We start from the raw sequence: 26,488 nt of genomic DNA on the forward strand, positions 1-26,488 counted from the left end.
AATGGCAGTACTACGAGAGAAAGAATAGAATACAGATTAAAAGAGACATTTTGGCTGGATGAGTTAGTTTCTCCTTAGTAAAAAATCCACATAATATCATGGATGTGACTTCAAAGTTAAATTGTTCAATTTGTGGGCCACACACTTGAGCGTATTGGCTAGTACATTTTTGCACTGAAACAGAAGCAATACAAGCTTTATGTTCTACCATTACACTTCCAGATTTTTCACTTATTAAGATACCTGCCAACCTAATGATTCTTGCATGCATTAGAGTTTGCTTTTGTAGAATTAAGTTTATTATCCCCATCCCACCCACTCCCATAAACATTGCGATGCGAACTCTTTGCCCAATTTTATGAGAATGTTGCAAAGGACAGCTCTGTGCCACCTCAGGACAGGTAGTCCCTGTTCCCTCCCTGGCTACTGATGAATCAGTAGTATTGATCACGTCTTATCTTACATGCAAACAGACACTGCTCCCTTAATTACCCCATGCCAGAGGCATACGAGTCAGCAGGTATGCATACAAAAACGGGATTAAAAAGAAAAGGAAAGGGGAAAAAATGCTTTCTTTATTAAAGCCTATCGTCCTAGAATGAATCCATTGCTTTGAATTCACTTAAAGCCTGTACAGGCGAAATGTGTTTCTTCTGGGAACCTCGTCTAACTCGTGTCTGGAATTCTTCAGGTTTTTCTCTCTTCACAAGGGGCTTCTTCTCTGGAGCCTTCATCTTCCAAGACACAACTGGTGAGTTGACAGCTGCTGTCCCATAGACCTTCTGGTATTTGGTTGAGGCCACATAGGATGCTTTCACTGTGAGGACAACAGCATTCATCAGGTTTTTAGCTGCCTGGATGAGTGATGTGGCACTGTCCAGCTAAAGTGGGAGGACAAAGAAATACATCTGGGTTAGTCACAGCACATCATTCACAAGATGGCGGTGTAGCTGCACAGTTCAAACAGTGTTGTGCAAATATTCAGTATTGAGCAAAAAGAGAAAATTATTACGTGACAAAGTGAACAAGCTACAAAGAAGTCGTTCTCTTCTATACTTAATCCCAAGGTAAAAAGATTTAAAAAAGAGGGTACTCTATAAGGCACAGCTTTCTAAAACTCCAATACCTGGAAAGCCCAAGCTCTTTTTAGCATGTAAGAATCCCAATGTAACAAGTTTTCCAAAGTGGAACATCTCATGTTATTACATTAGGCTGATGGGTAACAGTGACAATTACTCAAGTGTTTAAAAGGCATTTGGCAGGAACTGCAGAATAAAAGGGTATTCAGGGTCACATCTCAGTTGTATGGCTGTTCCAGTGGAAGTATCTTTTTATAGAGCATTTCTAGAGCTTGAGCTCAAGATTCGTAGGGATGCAGGCAGCTAAGCAGAGAGACATAGCCATGCTGCACTGCCTTTCCTGAGGTATTCGTTGGGCTTGAATATTTATTTAACTATTTTCAGGTCTTGAACATTCCTCCTACAAAAATAATTATGTTAGGTTCTTGTAGGTCAGAGAGCATTCAGTAAGACCCTTATAGCCACATGCTAATGAAATACTGATGCTCACTCTGTGGCAAACTATTTTAAGAACTTTGTATTTCCCCATTTAACTCACAAGCACCCTAGAGGGAGCAGTTATTGTCACTGCATTTTATGATGAGAGAGCTGGTGCATGTAGAGGTCTAAATGTTCACAAGTTTATACTTGCTTAAGTGATGAAGTCCTTAAAGACTGTACCGTAATGCCACACTGTTGGGTAGGATAACTTTTAAAATACTACAAGTCACAACTTAGAGTAGGTTTAGAAGCTCATCGTTAGACTCTAAGACCAGGTATGTTTTTATTTCACCTCTTTTCTGTCTTTAACCAGTTTGGCAGTGTGGTATATATATTGTATACAAAAGCATTCAATATCTGTTTCAACCTGCTTCACTTCCTGGACTATATATGCTGGAAAAGTTCAAAACTACATTTCCCAGACTCCCTTTCAGCCAGGATTTTACAAGTGACCTAGTAAAAGGAAAGAATTAACAGTTGGCTAAGGAAATGTATCCATTGCAGTTAAATGAAGAATTGTAAGAATGTTTCTCCTTGTTGAGATTGATGGGCTATAGCTGCATTAGCAAATGGGAGTTAGATATATACAACCTTCTCCCTGCAAGGTGATTAGCAAAGTTTTTAAGCTAAGGGACCTAACACTCTGTGGTTCCCCTATGTGATGTGACCTGCTCTCACTTTAACTTCTTGACATGTTTTGTGACCAAAGTACATCCCATGCAGTGACTGGACACATTAGAAGTTACATCTAAGGCCTCCGTGGTGCTGTTGCTCAGGCTGTTCTCTGGCCCATATATTGATTAGAGCTCAATAAATGTGATGCTAAACTTAAATTTTTTTTTTTTTTTGACAAATGAGCTCTCAGTACTCCCGCCACCAAAGAAGCTCATAAAGTCAGATCATTGGGGAAAACAATGGAAGATTCTTTCTATGCATGAATTCCTTGTAATACCATAGAGTTGAGGTCTCACTATTAAAAAAAAACAGATTAAAGGTCATTATTACATTGACCCTACAATAATATAAAGAAACAGAGTTGTGGCTTACAGCCATGATTCAGCAAATAGATAATTGACTGCTTTGTGAATTAAATCAACCAAATGCATAAAGTAACTACTTTACCACATCTATTACACTGTACAACGTGCACATATACCAAAATGACTGCTTATCCCATAATGTTTAATTTATAGAGCACAGATTTTGAAAGCTAGCTCAGGAAAAGCAAATTCTAGATTATTCATGTTAATAGAAGAGAAGCCAAGCACGGATTAGTACAGTGATTCTCTGAGTATAATCTATGAACCAGCAGTATCAGTATCACCTGGAAACCTGTTAGGCCACTCTCAGACTTCATGAATCAAAAATGTGTGATCCAGGGGATGCTGATGCATGCTAGAGATTGAGAACCACTAGATTAATGAAACCCAAGGACTATCTGAAGGTTTATTTCATCCAGTGATTTCTGGACTTTGCTCATACACGAGTTTGGTAATACCAGGGCCAGTTACATGGCTGAATTTGACTTTTTCATCTTTTCCATTATACCCCCAGGTAGAAGTGTAAATAATGAAGAAAGAGCTAGATAGCAAATGTTGGGACAATTAGATCAGTCACAGTTTCTTTAGAAGCTAGATAACATACCCCTTGGCCAATTGGGAGTTTCCTATAAGTCTGTCAGGTTTCAAAAATGAGTAAGAGTCATTCATAAAGTGAGTTAATTCTGTTGTGTACCATGGGTAAAGAGAGGGGAGAATGGTATCAGGGACAGTTCTGTTGATTTGCTTCTGAGCAATAGAATTAGTAGAAGTAGAATAAGACAAGATGCATCTATTGCATTATTAAATGGTTCTCTGAAAGCAAATCTTGGGATAATTGAGTGGATCCAAAGAGAAGAATTACAAGTAATCTGGAAATTTTTACCACAGATTCCATTTTCAGAAAGATGGTGTCTAATTCTGCAGCAAAAATATGATAGCCTGTCTCTTCTTCAGAACCCCTTTGCTCTCCCAGCCTGATGCAGGAATCCTGTAAATAAACCTAATACATTGATTGAGAGTGAGACAGCTCTGAAATATAAAGCCAATGATTTCATTCAAGCTATCTGGTAGGGCGGATACTGATTTGTGGCAAGGGGTAAGCTAGTGAGTGAGGAACCTGGTCAGCTAAACCTGAACAAATTATACTGCTAGACAATACTCCCAACCTAAAATTATAAGAACTGTTTCTTAAAACTTGAATTCCCAAAGGATAACTTTGGCCATTCCCCTGTACCCATTTTAATGACAGATCACTGTTGGCACAATCAGAATTTGTTTTATTTAAAAATGGCTCTCCTTTATGCTTGTCCAAAATAGTACTGAGACCTGGTTTCCAACTGGCATGTTTTGTTAAAAATTCACTTTCTAAAGAAAGTACACTAAAAAGACTAAGGCTACATGGTAAGAATTTTTTAATACAAGGTTTAGGAAAACTTAGTTAATATAACTGTATTCTGTTTTGTGATTTGTACTGTAACTATGGCATTTCAAACAAGGTATGTAAATGAATATGGACAAATGAAGTCCTAACAAGCAATACTAATTGGCTACTTAGGAGGTGTCTGACCTTGCATTTGTCCTTTTAATTAAACTGCATGGTTTAAGTTCCAAAAGTCCTTGAAGTAGGAATGATAGAACGTTTAGTGAGGTAATAAAATTGCTCCTGAAGTAATGGGCAAAAAGTTGGGGTCAGGACCTCTGTTTTCCTCCAAAACTTACCACCTGAACCACTATTTAATTTCCGGGTCTTGTTTTTCAGTGACTACCTTAACATTCAAAATGAACCTATCTCAATTATTAACTCTGTTTGGGTGGAAGCCTGTCCTTAAACTTGAAACCATTCTATGCAAATCAGGACTGAGTCTGGTGAGAGCCACCATTTCACTTTTGACTCTTAGTGTCACCTTGAAGCCTGAATTCTTTGTGACTAGCTCTCCTGGCCTCAGTTGTGCTCCTGCCCAGTGCTCAGCCTTTCTCAGTCCTGGCTTTTGGGCATATTCCTTGCTTGGATTCACCCTCATGGCACCAGTGACTGAAACCTGATTCCTGCAGGTTTCTCTTATACTTGCTTAGTTTCTCCGAAGCACATTCACAGTTTTAAGGCCTGGTTGTGCTATTAGATGGAGCTCAGCAACTTTCGTGCTCTAAGCCTTTACCAGGGCTGATGTTCCTAGCTTTATAACAGCCTTAAAGTGGACTGGATTTCCACCGTTCCTCAAGTTAGCTAATACATTCCTTAATATGTACTGCTTAAACTCTGAGTGAAACCCAGACTTGTATCTTTTCCTGCTTGAGTCTTTTTATTCATATTGGACATTCCATTCAGTCCCTAGATCTAGTCTAGGAGAAGTGGCCTGATTTTCAGTTAATTTTAAAAATATGACTATGTGTGAGTCTCTGTCTGAGCCCCCTCAGTTTCCTTTCTTACCTGTCTCAGGGATGGTTGTGAGAGTGAATGTAATACTATTATGCCTAGTTGGGCTGCAGAGGAGCCTTACAGCTTGCCAAATATCACATTGCAGCTAGGTGGTAAAGCCAAGACATAAGCCCATACAGCCTAACTACAGAGTCCATGGCTCACCATTGCTTGATGTCACTTCCCAGAGCCATGCATGGCAGATGAAGCCACAATCTATCACATTCTATCAACCTATGCTAGAATAATTAATTCTCCCCATTTAATCTCATACGTGTCTGCTGTCCCTAACCACAGAACCAGGCTTCTCCTAATTCTGTCATTTTTTAAAAAATATCAAAGTACTATTTTAAAAACGTAACAGATGTTTCCTCACATCTTGTTCTATTACAGTCATGAAAAGCAAATAAGGGTGGGGGAGCTGTTTCATAGCCATTTCTATAGGGTTTTTCTAGCTCTTTTTCTGCCTCTGTACTAGTATTTTCTTCTTAACCCCACTCAAATTCTAATAGATTTCTCTTTCCCTACACCATTCTCATTTTGTGATTTGAACATAGAGAAAGAGGGAAGACGTTCTTCCATTGATTGATATTTGTGTTGTCTAATTCTTTATGTCAAAATTGTCAGGGGCACCTGGGTGACTCATTTGGTTAAGTGTCCAACTCTATTTTGGCTCAGGTCATGATCTCACAGTTTTGTGAGTTTGAATCACATCAGGCTCCGGGCTGACAGTGCGGAGCCTGCTTGTGATTCTCTGTCTCCCTCTCTGCCCCTCCCCGACTCACCAACTCTCAAAGTAGATAAACTTAAAAAAAAAAAAATGAATATTTTCACGAAAAGTACTTTCAATGACGCTTAAAATTTACAGCATCGTCTGTAAGAAGATTTCTAAAACCCCATGTTGTAAATTTTACACCATTTCCTGAATATGGGGGTTATACCTTGCAAGAGTTGTTCAGTTTCAAAACACATAGACTTTGACACAAATGTAACTGTGTGACTCAATCAAACTCTCCATTGAAAGTGCATCTACATTTCTGGAAATGCTGACTTTTCATTTATTCTTTTAGTCTATTCCTCCATCCTTCTACCTGCACAGTTAGTCACCTAAGTATTTCTTTAGCTACTTACTATATATTTTGTGCCAACCACTGTGCTTGTGTTGGATATACATACACAGACACACAAACCACAAGGTTTAATGCTCTCTGATAAGTGATCTACTAGGATGTAAGGTGCTAAAGGGAGAGAGACAAAATAGGATAGGAAAATTGTCATTGTAGGGGTGATATCCTAAACTCATTTTAATGGATTAAATATGTGGCTATTGGTGACTAGATGGTTGAGTGATAAAAAAGGAAACTTTGGAATTCCTAGTTAATATACCTGGGTATATATTGACGCTCTTAACCCAGATGATAGAAATAAGAGGAAAGTGGAGGTGCTACAATATTAACTCTGGACATTCTGAATTTGAGGCATCTGTGTTACATGTCAGTGAAGTTATCAAACGGACAGACAGTTGAAATTATGAGAATGAAACTCTGGGGGCCAGTTTTAAGAAACCACATGTTTTCTTTATATTGGTCTTCCCAGTTATTTCATGAGCAGTGCTCTGCATCCTATAGGTATTTATGTCAATTTCTGATTTCTTTTCCCTTCATATTCGTTAGTTAGTGTTTTCATAAACGGAGAATAAAATGATGAATGAAATACTGAATCAATATTTTCTCTGACCAATAAGTGCAATACATCCAAAATTTTTCTCAGCATTATACTTTCAGGATCAAACCTAACATCATCAAGGAATATCTTCACTATTCCCTTGACAACCAAGGCTACTTTCTGTTAATTAGCAATCCTTCACTCTTGAAAATAATGGTGAGCTTCCTGGGGCCATCCAGCAATGAAATAAATGCAATTTAGACTTAATATCTACCTTTAAAAACACATACAGCATTGTCAAAAGTCCAAAGTAATGTAAAAGAGGTGGAGGGAAACACGGTTAAATATATATGACACAGGAAATGTCTTAGGATGTTAATTTATGAGGGCCAGATATATAATTACAGAAGAAAATTAGGGTTTCACTATGTGTTCTGCATTAATCCATTTTAAGATTGTATACAGAGATAGAAATATAGTCTGGAAACAAATCTATTTTCAAAAAATCTGATTTTTACCAAAAAATAAACCATAAATGGTAATTCATGGAAATCTCCAGTACCAAGCAATCTGTCCTTGGCTTAAAAATAATGCAAATGACATGGGACTACTGGCTAAACTAAACAGAATAAAAGAAACCAAATTCATTTCAAGATAATTTTGATGTATAAAAATGAAGGAACATTACTTAATTACCTCAGAAATGCCTGGGGCAGGGAACCCAGGACCATTCGGACCTAGGCTATTTATATTTTCTCAAGTCAGATCTGATAGTGCTAATGATTTTGAGAATGCAAAAATGGTTCTGCAAATATGGATAGAGTCCATTTTAGCCTCTTGCAAGATATTTTAGTGGAAATAACATAGTATTCATATCTAAGAAGTATTTTAATGGGATTATACTATACATGATCAGGCCGGGGATAGTGTTTTGCGGGAAGAAAGTTGTAATGAGAGAACTGACAATAAATTGAAAGTAAACACTTTGAGAAAACTGGAATCATTCTACTGGAGCTGGTCATTTATTTATATTTAAACAGTTATCGCCCCAAAAGGAGTCACAAATTGCTTGCAGGAAGAAAAAACAAAAAAAACCCAAAAACCCACCTTTGCTACAAGTCTGCTTTCCTGTTAATGAATGGGAGGTTAGAAACCCAGAGTATTGGAGCCTATTATCCACCAAGAAGAACATTTCATGTTTTAAAAATCCATGAGGCTTTGAAAAGATATTTGATCTCCTTAGAAACTGTGATACATTTGAAATACCTGCCTACTTCTTCCCTGGTCTATATCAGTAACACTTTTTAAAAGGTCTAGCAAGTCCAGGGTAATAAATAACTCAAGCAAACAAAGGCAGGGTGAAAAGGTTCAGCCTAACCAAATCTTTCCCTGCTTTATGGATGTTTACACACTTGCAAATAAGACAACTCCTTTGTGGTAAACCCTCATTTCAGTGTTCTAGTCCACTCACTCTTCATCAAACAACAGTGAACTAAGTTAGCAAAACCACATTCCTTCTGGATAATATAGTGACAGTGGTGAACATAGGGCAGGAATTTGCCCCTCATCATTATGGTGGCCCTGGCAGGCATTATTAGTTAGCTGTGACACTTTGCTCCTTCAAGAGCTGCTGAGGCGCATGGAAAAAGAAACTTCTTTGCCTCCTTTCTCCAAGAGGTCACGTTTTGACAGAGTTGTTAAGAACTACTTGACACAGTTTATAACATAGTTTCATCATGTACTATATGTCTACTTCTACATTTAAATGGAATTAATACCATTTTTTGTTTCTACCAGATTGTTGACAAGTATTTTTATCTAAATGATGGTCTGTTTATTCTTGTTCCTATAGCTGATACCATAACAGGAGTGGTTTGATTAATGACATCATTAAACAGAAGACGTAAGTATTAAATGAAGTTCAAAGTATGAGGGAGATTATTTTAAATCGGGTGATAAAAATTAGCTGAATAGATTAACAAGTATGGTATTTGATGTGAAATGATCACCATTGGTATGCTGCAATAATCCTCCAAGAAAAAAGTGCACCAAACCTGGTAACATTAGAACACGTAATGATCCTTCATAAATGACAGCTACAGTACTATGGGATAACTCCTGAAGAGTTGGCTTAATCCCAGGGGTATTCCCATTTCACTGTGGTATCTTGAAGAGCAAATGTTTTACAAGTCTAAGTAGTGGATCAATCACGACGTAGAGGATAAGAGGTCTGTAATTTTTTTCTGCAGGGCTACTTGAATGATGCCAGGGAGGCAGCTGGTGCTCTCTGACTGCTGAAGGCCAGTTGTTATGAAATCTGTATGTAATGACTCAAGATTAAGTTGGCAAAGGCCTTAGGAGAAAAGCAGTGCCATCTAAGGAAAAAAAAAAATCTCCATAGCACTGCTGAGAAATTTACCAATTGGCTTTCAGATAACTTTTTCAACTGGACAAATTTGTGTCTTTGTTTTTAATTCATTTAGGTAGGTAGTAGTGCTTCATAGTCAGCCAGTCCACTGATTAACTGTCTTCATTTGCATTTTTTCAATTATAGGTAAGTAAACCTTGGGGACTCCCATGAAGGCTTAATTACAGTCAACAAATTTCCTAAATATGGCTTAGAGCCATTTTTTTTCTCACTATTAAAGGCAGAACAGGGGCACCTGGGTGGCTCAGTCAGTTGGGCGGCCGACTTCAGCTCAGGTCATGATCTCACGGTCTGTGAGTTCGAGCCCCGCGTCGGGCTCTGTGCTGACAGCTCAGAGCCTGGAGCCTGTTTCAGATTCTGTGTCTCCCTCTCTCTCTCTGACCCTCCCCCATTCATGCTCTGTCTCTCTCTATCTCAAAAATAAATAAACGTTAAAAAAAATTAAAAATAAAGGCAGAACATTTTTTTTTCCCCTCAACCCACAACAAGGCATTCTTCCTAACCTTGGAATCCCAAGGAGAAGTGGGAATATCAAGAGGTGTTGGCCCTTGGAAAGTTAGGAACACACATGTCTGTTAATCAAGGACTCTGTATCTCTTTTTTCTATGTTTCTTCCTTCTCTGATACTTCAAGATTTCCTGACCCAGAGCCTTCTCTGGATTGTTGTCACATAACAAAAGAACCTTAGGCAACAGTGGTGCCAATAGATTTTTAGGCACCCACAGGACTGGGAGATATTCCTGGGTCAAAAGATCATCTTTGTGTCACATAAATATAGCACGCATTGATTGCTGATCTTATCATCTGTTATCATGAGCATGTCCTCACTACATAGTATGAACCTTGGATTGTAACTTGTCAAAGGACTAACGCTCCTTTTCACCTTCCCTGTAGGAGAGCCAGCTAGTACTACCTTTGACTGATTTCCCTAAGCATTATCATCATGACTGGGAGACATACCTAAGACAACCTATTGATACATGATGAAGACTATTTAACACCTTATGAAATGTCTCCTAGGCTCCAGCATGCAATGTGCAACAATTCAGAAAAGAATAGACAAAAGTCAAGGACCACAGATTTGGATGCTAGAAGACTGTGCTTGGTGAGTAAGCATAATCAGAAGGCCTTTGATAATTACTTTCTTTTACTTCCCTTCACATTCAACCACTAGGAGTTGTGATACATGCATTATTTATATGTCAGGGAAAGTAAACTCACGTCCAGCTCAAGACCCTCCCCTTATCATGGTGGGAGGGGGGGGGGGCTTTAAAGAGCTGGTTGAAGCTTTTGTTGCTATGTAAATTGTAGATAAACAGTCTTTTTCCTCAGGCGGTTTTGTTGCCTCTCCTCAAGATCCTAGACCCCTTTCCCAATATATTCTTACATATCAGGTGCAACCTCCTCTTCTCCCCTCACATTTCCATATTTTCCTCCCTTATAGTGAAGGAAAACTTAGGCTCTGGAGTTCAAACCCTACTTGGACTGATACTGGCTGTGTGATTTTGAAAGAGCTACCTAACCTAGCTCTACCTCAATCATCCTAGAAAGTGCTTGTTTCATTTTTATTTAAAGATTTTAAGTATTAAATGAGAGAATGCCCTCAGAGCTAAGTGTCTGGCAAATGGTAGGCCCATAACCAATTTTAAGCTTTTATTATTGTTGTGATCCATGTTTCCTTAAATGACTATTTGAGTCCAAAATGATCTTTTAAAATTATATTTCTTGGATTCTACTTCCTCTTCTTCACTTTCTCCTTTCAAGGTTCCCCCTGCTATCATGCATTTGGACTTTCTCCAAACCTCTTACTGAAGTTACCGCCACTTTGGCTTGCTCTCAATGCCTGTATATAAGTTTTAATGTGATAGGGAATAAAGACATGAAGAAATTCACAAGGGGAATAGAAAAGTATCAAAAGATTAGTATGTTTTCTAATACTACTAAACTCTTCAGAAGGAGGAAATTATAAATCAAGATTCAGTACAAGAAAATATGGGGGTTTTACCTATATATATGACACTCATAATGTCTAAGAACATTTTGGGCTTGATTGGGGTTGGAGAAAGACTGAAAGAAGAAAAGAAAATGGCTATAGTTAGAGATATAGAGAAGGTAATCTAGTCTATGAAAGTGATATTTACACCTCTAATTTGAGAGGCAACAAAAGAAATAGTATGAAATATTTTCACAACCACTTACAGGGCCTAAAATTCAGGCTCCCAATTTCGGTCAAAATTTCTTTCACCAAAAGTGGTACCCCTTTCACTAAAATCAAAGGCACCAGAAATAACAAGTATTGGTTGGAATGCAAGCTGGTACAGCCACTGTGGAAAACAGTATGGAGGTTTCTCAAAAACTTAAATTACAATATCCAGTAATTCCACTATTGGGTATTAACCCAAATGAAACAAGGACACTAATTTAAAAAGATACATGGACTACTCTGCTTATCTGAGCATTGTTTATAATAGCCAAGGCATGCAAGCAACCCCAGTGCTCATCAATAGATGCAGTTTATATATACATGCACACAATAGAATATTAGTCATCTATATAAAAAGAGTAAAATCTTACCATTTACAACATAGATTGACCTACAGAATATGAAAGACAAATACCATATGATGTCACTCATAAATAGAATTTAAGACACAAAACAAGGCAAACAGAGAACAAACTAGTGAGTGCCAGAGGAGAGGTGAATGGAAGGCTAAGTGAAATAGATGAAGAGGACTGAGGTGGACATTTATCATGGGGAGTTCTGAGTAATATATAGAATTATTGAACCATTATACACCACAAAATAATGACACTGTTAATTATATTGAATACACAAAATTCTAGCATGTAACAGTTACACAAAAGGAGCCCCTTTTGGCCTAGGAAGGCCCATCAGACACTGAAGATCAACCTCCTAAGCCTGGTGCTTAATCTCCATCAAAACATGAACAACTGGGTTCCCTAGACTGGTTTTCTAAAGTTTTAAATGTTTCCCCACAAAATGATCTCTCTTTAATTTTTAGCCCACTGGATGTAGGACCTGCCATCTCTACTTAAGACTGACCTATCTTGTCATCTAAATCCAGCAAAAGACTCACAGTTTTGGATCTATATATTCTTTAGGGGTACTGTCAAGTCCTATCCAACAAGCTTCCAATACTGTTGCTACCTTTCACTGGACTGTGCTCGTATTTATCAAGGAAGTAAGTTACCAAAGGGTAGAATTTGAGAATAGATCTTCCTTTGAAAAAAATCTGGGGTGATTAGAAGTCAGAATCTAAGGGAAGTACAGTTCCTGAGCTGTGGTCTGGGAAGGCCAGGAGTAGGACAGGTGAAAAACAAAAAAACACAGTGGAGAACCTCAAGAAAAGCTCTACTTCTCAATGCTCCAAGTCTCTTCCAAAACCAATAATGCAAGGATGGTTGATGTTTATCATACTTGCTACCATTTCTTCCTTCACTGGTACATTTAGTAGGCATGGCCAGTAAACAATAGCCCTTTGTCTTAGACATGATCTCAGAATTCTCAAAACACAGCCCAATCAATCACTAGCAATTCATGAGAGTTACCAAACAAGATAAAACCAATTTAAAGAACAGGGCATAACTAGAATAAAACTTAGGAGAAAAACATTTTATGAGTAAAAGCAAACATATAGTAAAGGCCGCATGAAGGCTAAAGAACAAAAGTAGTAAACTCAATTATATCTAAAAAAATGAGTTAAGGCGATTCACAAAAAGATGTAGAATATGACAATATGGAAGGGGGACTCAAAACAGGTTTTTTTTTTTTTAGAATGTGTTTGAACTGGAGTGACTATCAACTTAATATGGGCCACTATATAGTTCATATGTTCTATATTAACCTCATGGTAAAAGCCTATAATACACAAAAAATAGTCAAGCATAAAACTAGAGAAATTCTAGGAAGGAAAGAAAGGAATATAGAACTTCAAAAACAGTGAACAAAATGGCAATAAGTAGAAACCTATCAATAATTAAATGTAAATGGTCTAGGGACACCTGGGTGGCTCATGAAGTTAAGTGTCCAATTCTTGGCTTGGGATCAGGTCATGATCTCACATTTTGTTAGTTCGAGTCCAGCACTGGGCCCTAGACTGATAGTTTCTCTCTCTCTCTCTGTCTCAAAATAAACAAACATTAAAAAAATAAATGTAAGTGGACTAAATTGTCCAAAAGACATAAGGTGATAGAATGTACAAAAAAAAAAAAAAATAATAGTACTCATCTATATGTTGCCTAGAGACACTGACTTCAGACCTAAAGACACACATAGAATTTAAATAAAGAGAAGGAAAAAGTCTCTACAAGAGACTACAAATATCTATGCAACCAACATTGGAGCACCTAAATATATAAGGCAAATATTAACAGATATAAAGGGAGAAATGGACAGTATTAGAATAATAAGGAATTTAAACAGCCCACTTATATCAATGGATAGATCATCCAGGCAGAAAGTCAAGAGGGAAACAGTGTCTTTGAATAACACACTGCACCAGCTTAATTTAATAAATGTGTACAGAACATTCCATCCAAAAACTATTCTCCAGGTTATATAACCTATTATTCCCTAAAGCAAGTCTCAATAAATTCAAAAAGACAGGAATCATATCCTGCATCTTAGCCAACTACAATGGTATGAAACTAGAAATCAATTACATGGAAAAAACACAAACCTTTGGAGGCTAAACATCACTAGCAGTCAACATGCTGACAAAGATATTAATAATGAAATTTAAAAATGGAGAAAAATTAAAACAGTCCAAAAATCACTGGGACACAGCAAAAGCCATTGTAAGAGTAAATTTATACAATCTAGGACTACCTCAAGAAACAGGAGCAATCTTAAATAATCTTATACCTGCAGGAACCAGAAAAAGCAGAATAAAAGTACAAAGTTAGTATACAGAGGGAAATAAAGATCAGAACCCAGAAATAAGTGAAATAGAGACTAAATAACCAAAGAAAAAAATCAATGAAATCAAAAGTTGTTTTTTGAAAAGATAAACAGAATTGATTAACCATTAGAAAGTCTCATTAAGAAAGAGAATTAACCACCAACACCACAGAAATACAAATGATTGTATAAGACAGCTACAAAACATTAGAAGAAATGGATAAATTCCTAGAAACATAATTTTCCAAAACTGAGCCAAGAGGAAGTAGGTAATCTGAACAGTAATGAGATTGCATTAACAGTCAAAAAACTCCCAAAGAACAGAAGTCCAGGACCAGATGGTTTCACAGGTGAATTCCGCCAAAAATTTAAAGTAAAATGTTAATACCTATTCTCCTCAAACTATTCTAAAAAAATAGGATAGGGAAGAAAGCTTCCAAATTCATTCTGCAAGGCCAGAATTATGGCACCAAAACCAAAGACACTATAAAACAAAACAACAAAAAACTACAGCCTGATGACCATAGATCCAAAAATCCTCAACAAAGTGTTAGTAAATTACATTTACCAATACATTACAAGTATCATTCACCACAATGAACTGGATTTATGCTGGCAGTGCAAGGATAGTTTAATATCCATAGATCAGCATGATACATCACACTAACAAAACAAAGAATAAAAATTAAATAATCTCAATAGATGCAGAAAAAGTGTTTGACAAAATTCAACATTCATTCATAATAAAAACTCTCAACAAAGTGAGTAGGTTTAGTGGAAACATTTCTGAACATAATAAAGGTCATACATGACAAACTCACACCTAACATCATACTCAATGGTGAAAAACTAAGAGCTTTTCATCTACTGTCAGGAAAACAACAAGGGTGTCAAATCTTGCCATTTTTATTCAACATACTACTCCAAGTTCTAGCCACAGCTATTAGACAACAAAAATAAAAGCCATCCAAATTGGTAAGGAAGTGAAACTGTCACTATTTATATAGGAGATAATATTAAATGTAGAAAACACTAGATTTCACCAAAAAATTATTAGAATAAATTATTTCAGCAAGGTCACAGGGTACAAAAGTCATTTATAATAATCTGTTGCATTTCTATACGCTAATAACAGAGTAGCAGAAAGAGAATTAAGAAAATCTTTCCTTTTACAATTGTACCAAAAAGAATATAACTAGAAATTAACTTAACCAAGGAAGTAAAAGACCTGTATACTGAAAACTATAAAACATTAATGAAAGAAATAGAAGATGGCACATACAGATGTAAAGATATATCATGCTCATGTATCAGAAGAATATTGCTAAAATGTCCCTACTACTCAAATCTACAGAGTCAATGTAATACTTATCAAAGTACCAACAGCATTTTTCACAGAACTAGAACAAGGGATCCTAAAATTTGTATGGAACTACAAAAGACCCTGAACCGCCAAAGCAATCTTGAGAACGGACAAAGCTGGAGGTGTCACAATCCAAGATTTCAAAGTATACTACAAAGCTGTAGTAATCAAAACAGTATGGTACTGGCACAAAAACAGATCAGTGGAAGAAAAACAGAGTCCAGAAATAAATCCACAGTTATATGGTCAATTAATGACAAAGAGGGCGAGAACATGTTAGGGAATATATTGGAGAAAAGACAATCTCTTCAATAAATGGTACTGGGAGAAATGGACAGCTATACACAGAAGAAGGAAACTGGGCCACTTTCCTACACCATACACAAAGTCCTGGAAGAAAGCATAGGCAGTAATCTCTTTGACATGGCCTTAGCAACATTTTTCTAGCTATGTCTCCTCAGGCAAAAACAAACAAACAACAACACCAACAAAAAGGCAAAAATAAACTATTGAGACTATACCAAAATAGAAAGCTTTTGCACAGCAAAGGAAACTATAAAAAAAAAGGCAACCTACTGAATGAGAGAAGTTATTTGCAAATATATATTTCCAATATGAACACCTTATCAGATATAGTACTTACACAACTCCACACCAAAAAAACAAAAACAAAAAACAAAAAAACAATTTGACTTAAAAATGAACAGAGGATCTAAATAGACATTTTTCCATATAAGACCTACAGATGGCCAACAGATATGAAAAGACGCTCAGTGTCACTTATTATCAGGGAAATGCCAATCAAAACAACAATGAGGCATTAGCTTACACATGTCAGAATAGCAAAATGACAAGAAGTAAATATTGGCAAGGATGTGGAGAAAAGGGAACCTTCATGCACTGTTGGTAGAAATGTAAATCAGTGCAGCCAATACATAAAACAGTATGGAGACTCCTCAAAAAATTAAAAATAGAAATACTACATGACCTAGTAATTCCACTACAGGGCATTTATCAGCCCCCCAAAACTAAACCAGTAATTCAAAAAGATATATGCACCCATAGGTTTATCATAGCATTATCTACGGTAGAAGTAAGATATGAAGCAACCCATGGATGGATGAAGATGTGGTATGATACATACAATGCAATATTATTCAGCCATAACAATGAATGAGATTTTGCCACTTGCAACAACATGCATGGACCTGGAGAGTATTAGGTTAAGTGAAATAAGTTGGATAAGGACAAATACAATATAATTTCACTCATATGTGGACTCAGAAAACCCAAACAAATGAACAAACAAATAAAGCAGGAATAGACCCATAAATACAGAGAAAAACCTGGAAGTTGCCTGAGGGAAGGACTGGGAGGGGAATGGGAAAAATGGATGAAAGAGAGTGGGAGGTACAGGTTTCTAGTTATGGAATAAGTGAGTCATGGGGCTGAAAGGTACAGCATAGGAAATATAGTCGATCGTATTGTAATACCATTTTTGTATGATGACAGATGGTGGCTATCCTTGTAAGCATAGTGTAACAGAGTTCTCCAATCACTAAGTTGTACACCTGAAACTCATATAACTTTGTGTGTTGACTATACATCAATTGAAATAAATGTTTGAGAAAACAGATTAAACACACTATATACATGATGGGCCATCTAAACCCCTCCCCCTATAAAAGGCTATGCTGTAAGAGTAGCATATTAATATCATTTCTCCCTCATTATCATAAATTGTCCTCATAATTCATAAAGAACGGTATCTTAAATATAATGCAGAAAACTTTTAGACACATATGTAACTGGGTAAAATAATTCACTGTATTAACCTAAAATTAACTCTTCTTTCATTAGAGAAATGAGAATTACAACAAGAAGAAATGGATATCACTATTCAAGGATTCATAAGAGGTCTTCAGTATATTGCATAGTAAAACCAGTAATTTTAATTAACCTCGTTTTAAATTAGAGCAGTTAATACATAGCCTTTTTTTTTTATATAATTGAATACATTTTTCTGCCTACTTTAAAACATTTGTTGAGTAGACATAGAATAATACCCTCCAAATCTTTTGCTTTCTTCCTGGTCACTTCTTTTCCCATTGTGAGATGTAACCCATTACCAATTTTCTCACGTATTCGAGTAATTTCCAAGCACTCATAGTGTAGGCTGTCACAGATTCAGGTGGAGGTTTCCTATCTTTAGTTCAGAGCACAACTCAATTAGTTGTAAGCATTGAGTCTTTAACTTCCACCTAGATACTACTTCAGGTTCTTGCAAGACTTGTTACTTTAACAAAGAAGATTCTAAGCTGATCTTATTGACTCTTCCCAACATTCCAGAGATAGAAAGGTTCTATGATTAACCCCACCTCTCCCTAAAACCTGCTCCTCCTATAGTCATTGGCAACACAGTTTTCCAACTGTTTAGGTTAAAAACCCAGAATTTTGTGTTATACATCTTGTTCTCTCAGACCTAGCCTCCAATCTGCCATTATATCTTGTCAACAGTTTTTGAACTATACCCATTGTTTGACCTCACCTTCTCTACTGTTACTACATTGGCCCAGTCATCAGAATCTCTTCCTGGATTGTTGTACTATCTTCCTCTAATTTCCTTGCTCCTCATCCCTTTTTACCTTCTTTATTCTTAAACAAAAGCCGGATTCATCCTATTAAATGACCTCAAATAATGTCATTTTTCTGTTTAACATTGTCCCGTAGTCTCCCATCTCAGTATGAGTAAAATCAAAAGCTGTAAACATGCCTTGCCTATTGCTTGGACACACCAGTCTTGCCTATACTTTAAGAACTTTGTGCTTATTACTGCCTCTGCCTAGAATGCTGTTCCCACAGAAACTGTAAGGCTTGGTCCCTCATCCCCATCAGATCTTCAGTGAAATACCAACATCTTACTGAAAACCTTCCTTTTCACATTATGACTCCATTCCCACCCTACCTCCCTAATTTGCTATTCTTGCCTTGTTTTATTATTTTTTTCATACAGTCATCACCAAGTCAAACAAATGTTTTCTTCTGGGTTTACTTTTCCCCATTCCCTGCTATATCCTGAACACCTACAACTGTCTGGAAAATTGGTATTCCATAAATATTTGCTACATATTATTGAAAATTGCAAATTTTTGGATGAGGAAATGAGATGACAAAGCTTGTCCAAAGACAAACTTGGCATCAATGTCTAGCATAGTGCCCAACTCTCCATGCTTCTACCTATTCATTCTTCCATGGAAGAGTACTCAATTAATGATAGTGGCAGGAGAGTGGAATTTAGCCACATAATAGAGAAAATAAATGTTAGCCAAACTGCTCCACAAATCTTATGACCTCTTCCTTTTACTGTACTTAATGGGTACAGTTAGCATCATCCTTTGCTCAGAAAACATCCACAATTTAAATCTTTGTGTTTATTGCTTTCTATGTATAAAGTACTGAGTTTTCATTATTAAAGATCATCTCCCTCATTAATAGTACCAGCATCTGTGAGGCATGAGTTGTGTTTGCTAGGTATAGTGCTGGTGTCTTAACACATGATCCCAAATTTTTGAAAGAAATATAAGGTAGATACCACCATCCATTCTTTACATATGAAAAAAAAAATACAGATTTTTTTGTGTGAACTTGAGTTCAAAAAATTCATATCTGGTAAAAATGGGGTTCAGTCCATGTGACAAATAATATCCAGTCTTCTTTGACCAGGCAAATCTACCATAGTGCTTTGCTGCTCTGAACTCTATTCCTGGCTATTGGTGCCATTTATCTAGGGCTAAGCATGAGTTAGATGTATTCTTCCAAATTTTCACAAGTATGAGTCACATGACCAAGCAGTAATGAGGTGAATTTTCCTAAGCCACAAAGGGGAAAAAAAAGTCACACTAACGTTCAATCTTGCAATCATGATTCACATGAGATATGAGCAAGGTAAGAAGCAGAGATATCATCTACTACTCAGTTTCTTGCCTGCAATTAAAGTCATCTACATGTTCAAAAACAACTTGATTAAATACAACCTAGAATTTGGGGTGCCTGGGTGGCTCAGTAGTTGAGCAAACGACTCTTTATTTTGGCTCAGGACACAATCTCATGGTTTATGAGTTCCAGCCCCACATTGGGCTCCGTGCTGAAAGTGCAGAACCTGCTTGGGATCCTCTCTCTCTCTGCCCCTCCTCTGCTTACTCTCTCTCTCAAAAAATGAATAAACAAACTTAAAAATATATAAGCTATAATTCTTCTTTTCTCTAGCTACCATAGATAGCATTTGCTATTTATTCACATATCATTAAAAACCTTTATTCAAAATTTCAACAACTTAGCTTTTTACTCTACTATATAATGGACACCATGATATGACGTCAGGCTGACTGACATAAATTTTAAGAACCCAATATGTATTGGTTGTTACCATCATCTATATCATCTGCCACAGACTATTTCCTAGATCTCTTGTTAAATGACTAGTTCAACTATTAGGACCAGCAACATCTTTACCCTGAATAAAGCATAAGACTGCCCATCAGAGAAAACTGGCTCTAACCTTGCTTGTATCAGCTACTGACTGTGAAAGTTTTAGACACTATAGTAACTTTCAGCTGTAAAATGGGGTTAATAATACTGATCCACTTTCACCAGCCATTGAGGTCCAAGTGAGAAAGTAAACTTAAAACTCTGTCATAAATTTTTAAAATGTCACTGTAAAGTATTATTACATAACTTGTACATACCTTTGGGGAATCCTTTTAGAGTCTTTATCATCATTTATTGGATCACCTGTACAACTTAGGCCTAATGAACTCTGCACAGATAAGGATATCCCAATGAATGCCCAGGGTAGTGTGAGAGCACCATAAGGCCAAGCAAGACAAGAACAAGGTACTTTCAAAAGGAGGTAAGCTTTCTTCTTCCACCCCGCAGTGGACATTGCTAGGGCTAAAGTATGGGTGGGACAGCCTAGTTAGTTACAATCTCATTTTTCCCACTTATGGTGAATAGTCAGGAAATAAGATTCTCAAAAGAAATAAAACACAGGAAGCTTCTGTTTGGGATTTCAAAACTGGCTGTGGAGTGCAGTCCAAAAAAAGATATAGGTCAACCAAAAACAAAGGTAAACCATTCTTGCAGTAGGAACTGCCAACTCATTCATAGAGCTGTCCTTAGTGATTCCAGCTCAAATTTGGTTACATTTACATATAACTAGTTACTTATTTGCTGCTTTGTCTTCAAAGGCTTTGTATGAATGTAAAGGTCTTATTTCTGAAGCTAAACTTCTGGATAAATATAAAAAAGTACTTTCTGGCTCTTTACTGGTATGCCCTCCACAGATGCTAGCTCTACATAAGCCATACTGGGATTTGGTACACATATCCCAGTGTTTAGTCAGTTGATTGAGATGCATTCTTAGATCAGGATGCCTCTCAAATTGACGTATAAGACCAGCCTGTGATCAAAGTTGATTAATGCTTTCCTTTATTGGGTTAATATATTCTGGATTTTTTCCATATTCAAAACATATTGAGCATCCCAACCAATTAGAATTTTCCCATATGTTGTACCACTTAATCCTCACACATACACAAAAATAAAGTATTACTTTATCCTTATTATTCAACAGATGAGGGAACTGAGGCTTAACTTGGTAGCTAATAAGACAGTTACCAGTAATACAAGTGTGTGACTTCTATTTACAGGGTATTTAGGAATCTACTGCAGCTCCAACTGCTTTTGAATAAAATGAGAATAAAGGGCATTTAAGGTAGTTCCCCTGAGAAGCCAGGATGCCTCCCCTTACATGTGCCTGCCAGGGTTTGGCCTGGTTTAGAACCTTATCATCTGTTTCTCCTGGAGTGACTGTACTTTAGGGGAAATGCAGCAAAAGCACCAGAGGGTTCTCTTCAATCTAAACCTGAAAATAATATTTCTTTGGTTAACAAAGAGACTCTATGCATGGACAACATATTGTAGGTTTCCTTGCAAAAGGTTGAACTATGTAAAAAAACTTTCAAAACCACAGATTAAAGGACAAAGTATCCTCAAAAGACTGGAAATGCATAACAGTGTTGCCAAAAAATCATAGAAAAATATTAGTAGTTCCTTTGAAAGAAAGCATCGAATCTATGAAATTGGAAAACTTCTTTGAAAAAAAAAAAAAAAAAGGACTCCACGAACTTTCATGAAAATGACAACTTTCAACCAGTGAACAAAGATAAACATTAAAGGGTTAGAGAGAGTATGATACAGTATCTTGCCCCTACTAAAAATCATACTCAGTATTAAGATGAAAGCTTGCTCAAGGCACAATCCCTATCTTGGAGTCCCTGTGAATCTAGCCTTTGACAAAGTTAAATCACCTCCGTATTTATTATAAGATGTAAAGGCTACCTCATTATCTCTTTACCCGATATACTAAAAATGCCTAGGCAAATTCTTCAAATGTACTATGGCTACATCTTTGAAAGAAAGAGTGATCTCTGTTATATCTGGAGTCACCACCTGTTAGAACTCTCTAAACTTCTTTTAAAGAAATTAATGCTTAGCTATGAAACAATCAATTTCTGCCTACAACTTGCTTGGTTTCAAGGGCTCACCCATTAATTTCAGCATTTCCAGAATTATTCATTGCTAATATTATCTCAAAAACAACTGCATAAGTAATTTGAATTTCAAAGAGACCATTGGCCTGATGTACTTCTTAATATTATTTTGTTAAGGAAAAAAACTATTGCTTAGCTTTTTTCATATGTAAAAAATGTAGTTGTTTGTTATATAAGGATTAGACAATATACAAAGGATGGCTAAATATATAATGATATATGAAAAGGATTTTTTTTAAAAAAGTGCTATAAAAACAGTTGAATTATTTTAACCTCAATAACCTTGTCTATAAAACGCAAGAAACTGAAGAAATTTTACCTGTTTAAAACTTTCTTTCAAGCAACATTCTCACCAAAATCCTTAATTGCCTTTGAGAGTAGTAATGCCTATGTCTCTAAGACAGGAAAATATTTGGGGTAGACAAGAAGAGAGGTGGATGGAGACCTTTAAAAGGTATATGAAGGCTATGGCCTAAGGACTGTGATGGGTTCTCAGGAGTCTTGCCTCTAGGAAAGTGCATATCCAAACCCTGCTGCCATGTGGGGGATGGGCATTTGGCATATGAGTCTGGAACCATTTTATCTGTCATCTTCCACCCTTCCAGAAGGAAGAAATAAAAAAGCTCCATTTCAAATAATATGTATATTATAGGTAAAAGGTCAAGATTGACCAGAACTATAGGTATTCAGGGGCAATTTTGCCCCTGTACCCTATAGGATACATTTGGCAATGTCTGGAGACCTTTGTCACTACTGGGGAAGGAAAGTTGCTATAAGTATCTATTGAGGAGATGCCAGAGATGTTAATAAATACCCTACAATGGACAACCACAACAAGCCCCCTACAAGTAGGAATTATCCAAGCTAGGGTAGACTAAAATAGCCTAATGGAGCAAGCCAAAAGGCTTTCCAGGAAAGGGTCCAAACTGACTTCCAATACTGGGAAGCTTTCACCACAGTGTATAAGACTCTCTTCCCTGTACTTTCTAGACCAATTTTTCCCCCTAAGTGTGATCCATAAGTTCTCTGCATCAAAAACATCTCAGATGTGGTTTCAGAACAGTGGAGCCAGAACCCAGAATTCTCAGCAGAAATTTATTTGCTACCCATGTGATTCCTCTACAGATTGTAACTTGAGAATCACTACTTCATTTCTCTGTTGAGGTCATTCTCTTCTGTGTTGTCCATTATCACCTCTCTGTAAGTGATTCCTCTATGACAGACCTTGGCTGGTTGTTCACTACTACACATCCAATGGCTTAATTGGAGTAGACATGGTGAAATAAAACAAAAGGCACTTATGTCATCAAAAAGACTATCATCTTTTAGAAGAAACAAGATAAGGAAAAATAAAATTAGCTACCCATTTATTTAGCACTTGTCTATTCTGTACGCTGTGCTAAGTGTGTGCCACATATTAACACATTCAATTCTAATAACACAATAAAGTAGATACTAATATTTTCACTTTGCAGCTAAGAAAAATGGAGCTCAGTGAAATCAAACCACTTGCCCAAGGTCACAAAGCAACTACTAGAAGTCAGAATTATACTTGTGTTCTATTTAGTGGCGGGTATACATGGGCAAGAACTGTTACTCCATGCATATCGCTCCTGATTTTTCAGACTCCTCATATGTTGTAAACAGAAATTGTTGGGGTAGGAGAATAGATGTGCCTAGGATATCCCTTTAATTTAAAGAGTGCCAACAGCTAGGAAGCACATTATTTCACCCTGTCACTTCTTCTCCCTATGGAAAACGGAAAGAGGGAACACGAGCAGTCACCTTGGATCAAAAGGTGAACTTGAGAGGGGTGCCTGTGCAGCTCGGTTGGTTGGGTGACTGACTTCAGCTCAGGTCATGATCTCGCAGTTGGAGTTCAAGCCCTTCGTCAGGCTCTGTGCTGACAGCTCAGAGCCTGGAGCCTGCTTCGGGTTCTGTGTCTCCTCCTCTCTCTACCCCTCTCCTGCTCACACTCTGTGTCTGTCTCTCAGTAATAAATAAACGTTAAAAAAAAAAAAGATGAACTTGAGAATAGAGGCCCACACTAAGCAGAGGGGACCATAAATCAGAAGGACTCTGGGTGTCTGATGATTCTGAGTTCATTATGTAGGCCCTGAACTACATACATATAGACTTACTCTATGTGATAGAAAAATAACTGTATTTGGATGTTTTAGCATATGGGGCTGAATCTATATCTAATTAAATTATGTGAAAGGTTTTGTTTAAAATGTTAATACTATTATTGGGAATTAATAATTTAGGATAGTTAATTAAAGGACAATATTTCACATCTAGATGTAATTAACATTTTAATGTATCATAACCTTCATGTGGGAAAGCAAATGAAACCAACTCTGTCACTGTGGCCCCTTTTAAATTCCTTTTTGAAATAAATTACTAATTTGACTAATTCAGCTATTTTGAAAGAAATTCTGTATATTTCTATACCATAATCTTTAAAAAGTCTACATAATATACTAGAAAAATTTTTAAAATGACAAAGGAATTAATTAAACTAGAAAAAAATAGTAAGCTAATGTATTAAGCACACATTTATATGCTTATTATGCAAGAAACGGAAAAATTTAACACTCAGACACATTTCCTACCCTTATGGAGCTCACAGAGTAGTTAGAAGACATATAATAAGTTCTTACATTGCAGTGCCCTACTAGGAATGAAAGAAAACAACACATCATGCTGTGGGAGAATGTCAAGGAAGGCTTCTTAGGAAAATCATGGTATGTCATAGCAGCACCTGGATGGCTCAGTATGTTAAGAATCTGACTTTGACCTGCATCCGGCTCTGTGCTGACAGCTCAGAGCCTGGAGTCTGTTTCAGATTCTGTGTCTCCCTTTCTCTCTGCACCTTCCCTGCTCATGCTCTGTTTCTCTCTCTCAAAATTAAACATTAAAAAATGTATAAATAAATAAATAAACATTAAAACAATAGAAGCACCACAGTATGTCAGTCACTAACTTTGTGACTTCCAGGAAGTTACTTCGATTCTCTGAACCTCATTTTCCTAATATTTTTAATGGGGAGGACAATGTTTCCTCCACAAGGTAACTGGTAAAACACATTGCATAGTGCATTTAAAATACTTAGCACAGTGCCTGGAAATACTGAGCCCTCACTGCATCTTAGCTAGTATAATCATGTTATTAACTACATACAATTGTCCTACTGTCCTTCTAACTGTATTACTATTCCAATTTATAAAGCAAAAGCAAAAGCTCAGATTAGGAATGTTGCCCAGTAGCACCCAAATTGTAAAAGACAGAGTCGGTTTCCAAATTCACAACTAACAATAACACCTTGCTTGTAATTTTAACATCTACCTTAAGAGAGCGTGGTGTACTCTATAACTTATTTTTTAGGTACCAGACATCAAAACCATGTGGCTGTTACTGTTCTCTGCTTGGCTTTTATTCAGGTAAAATGCTAGGCCTTATTCACGTAAATAATTTTTCCTGGCACATCTTCTAAGAACCACTCAAGATTATGTTTGCCTGGATTGGTGTGATAAAGCCAGTAACAGAGCTACATATCCTTAGTTAAAACAACAACAACAACAACAACAACAAACAAAAAAACCTGTAAGGTTTTTTTTTAAAGTTCTTTAGGTAAACATGCCAAAATCAATTTGCTCAATTAATGGCAGGTACTGGCACTCTACCAGTCGACTGCTTCTAGTACGTGATAGCATCACCATCTCTGTCACAGTGGTTACTGCAATTGTCTGCACAGAGGTGAATATGGAGAAAACCAAAGTTCCCTATCACCTCTTGACCGCTAAACAAGTTCTCAAAAGCCTACAAAAGATTCTGGCAATCTGAAACAGGAGACCTGTGTGCAAAGCAGGTTAAATCCAGAACATACTCTCCTTGCTGTGATCTGAGGGCCACCTCCTTCCAGACCAGGGTTCATCCTCATGTCTTGGCCAAACGTAAAATACCTCTTTAGTGCCTTTCTTTTTCTTGCATCTTTGAACACTTGTGTAACTTTTACACAGACTGATGGGTATAAGATAATAGCTGTTATTCATGAAGAAAAAATAGAAGAAAAAAAAAAGCCCTTGCAAACAACTGTTGATTCAAACATGTAGTTAGATAATATTTTTCAACATAGGTCATATAGATTAGGCTCTGTATTAGCATGAATGCTTAATTTTTTCAGTCACGATGTTAATGCTTATTTATACATTTCTCTTTCAGTGAAGCTCCCCTAATCAAAATGTAAAAGTAGCTAAATAGCTCTACCAAAAAATACCACCCAGAAATAAATATTGCTCTGGACCATTGTAAAACTTAGTTCTGGACTTCTTTAACTCTTTGTATTGGAGCATGAAAATGAAAGATGTAATTTTTATAGTCTTAAATGTTTATAGTATTATGCCTTTCCTTCAAGGAGATATAATAGCATCACTTGGCAATTCTTTACACTTAATAATCACCATTCTTAGAGAGTTTTTCATG

At 36.7% G+C, this 26,488-nt stretch overlaps 1 protein-coding gene across 5 annotated transcripts in view; it reads right to left on the reverse strand.

Moving 5' to 3' along the window:
* Window positions 1–553: 553 nt before the first annotated feature.
* CTNNA2 (catenin alpha 2) overlaps window positions 554–26,488 on the reverse strand; it is a 1,102,119-nt gene continuing 1,076,184 nt past the window's right edge. For 3 of the 5 annotated variants that reach the window (XM_060656428.3, XM_060656443.3, XM_060656453.2), the window contains 2 exons: window positions 3,483–3,599; window positions 554–881 (listed from right to left, as the gene is read on the reverse strand). In XM_060656428.3, the coding sequence (XP_060512411.1) occupies window positions 594–881; window positions 3,483–3,599 (405 nt within the window). In that variant the 3' untranslated portion in view covers window positions 554–593. The remainder of the gene's footprint in view (window positions 882–3,482; window positions 3,600–26,488) is intronic. The other 2 variants (XM_060656437.3, XM_060656451.3) reach the window with 1 other exon arrangement.

The sequence above is a fragment of the Panthera onca genome, chromosome A3, assembly GCF_046562875.1.
Source record: "Panthera onca isolate mPanOnc1 chromosome A3, mPanOnc1 haplotype 2, whole genome shotgun sequence".
Classification (NCBI taxonomy): Eukaryota; Metazoa; Chordata; class Mammalia; order Carnivora; family Felidae; genus Panthera; species Panthera onca.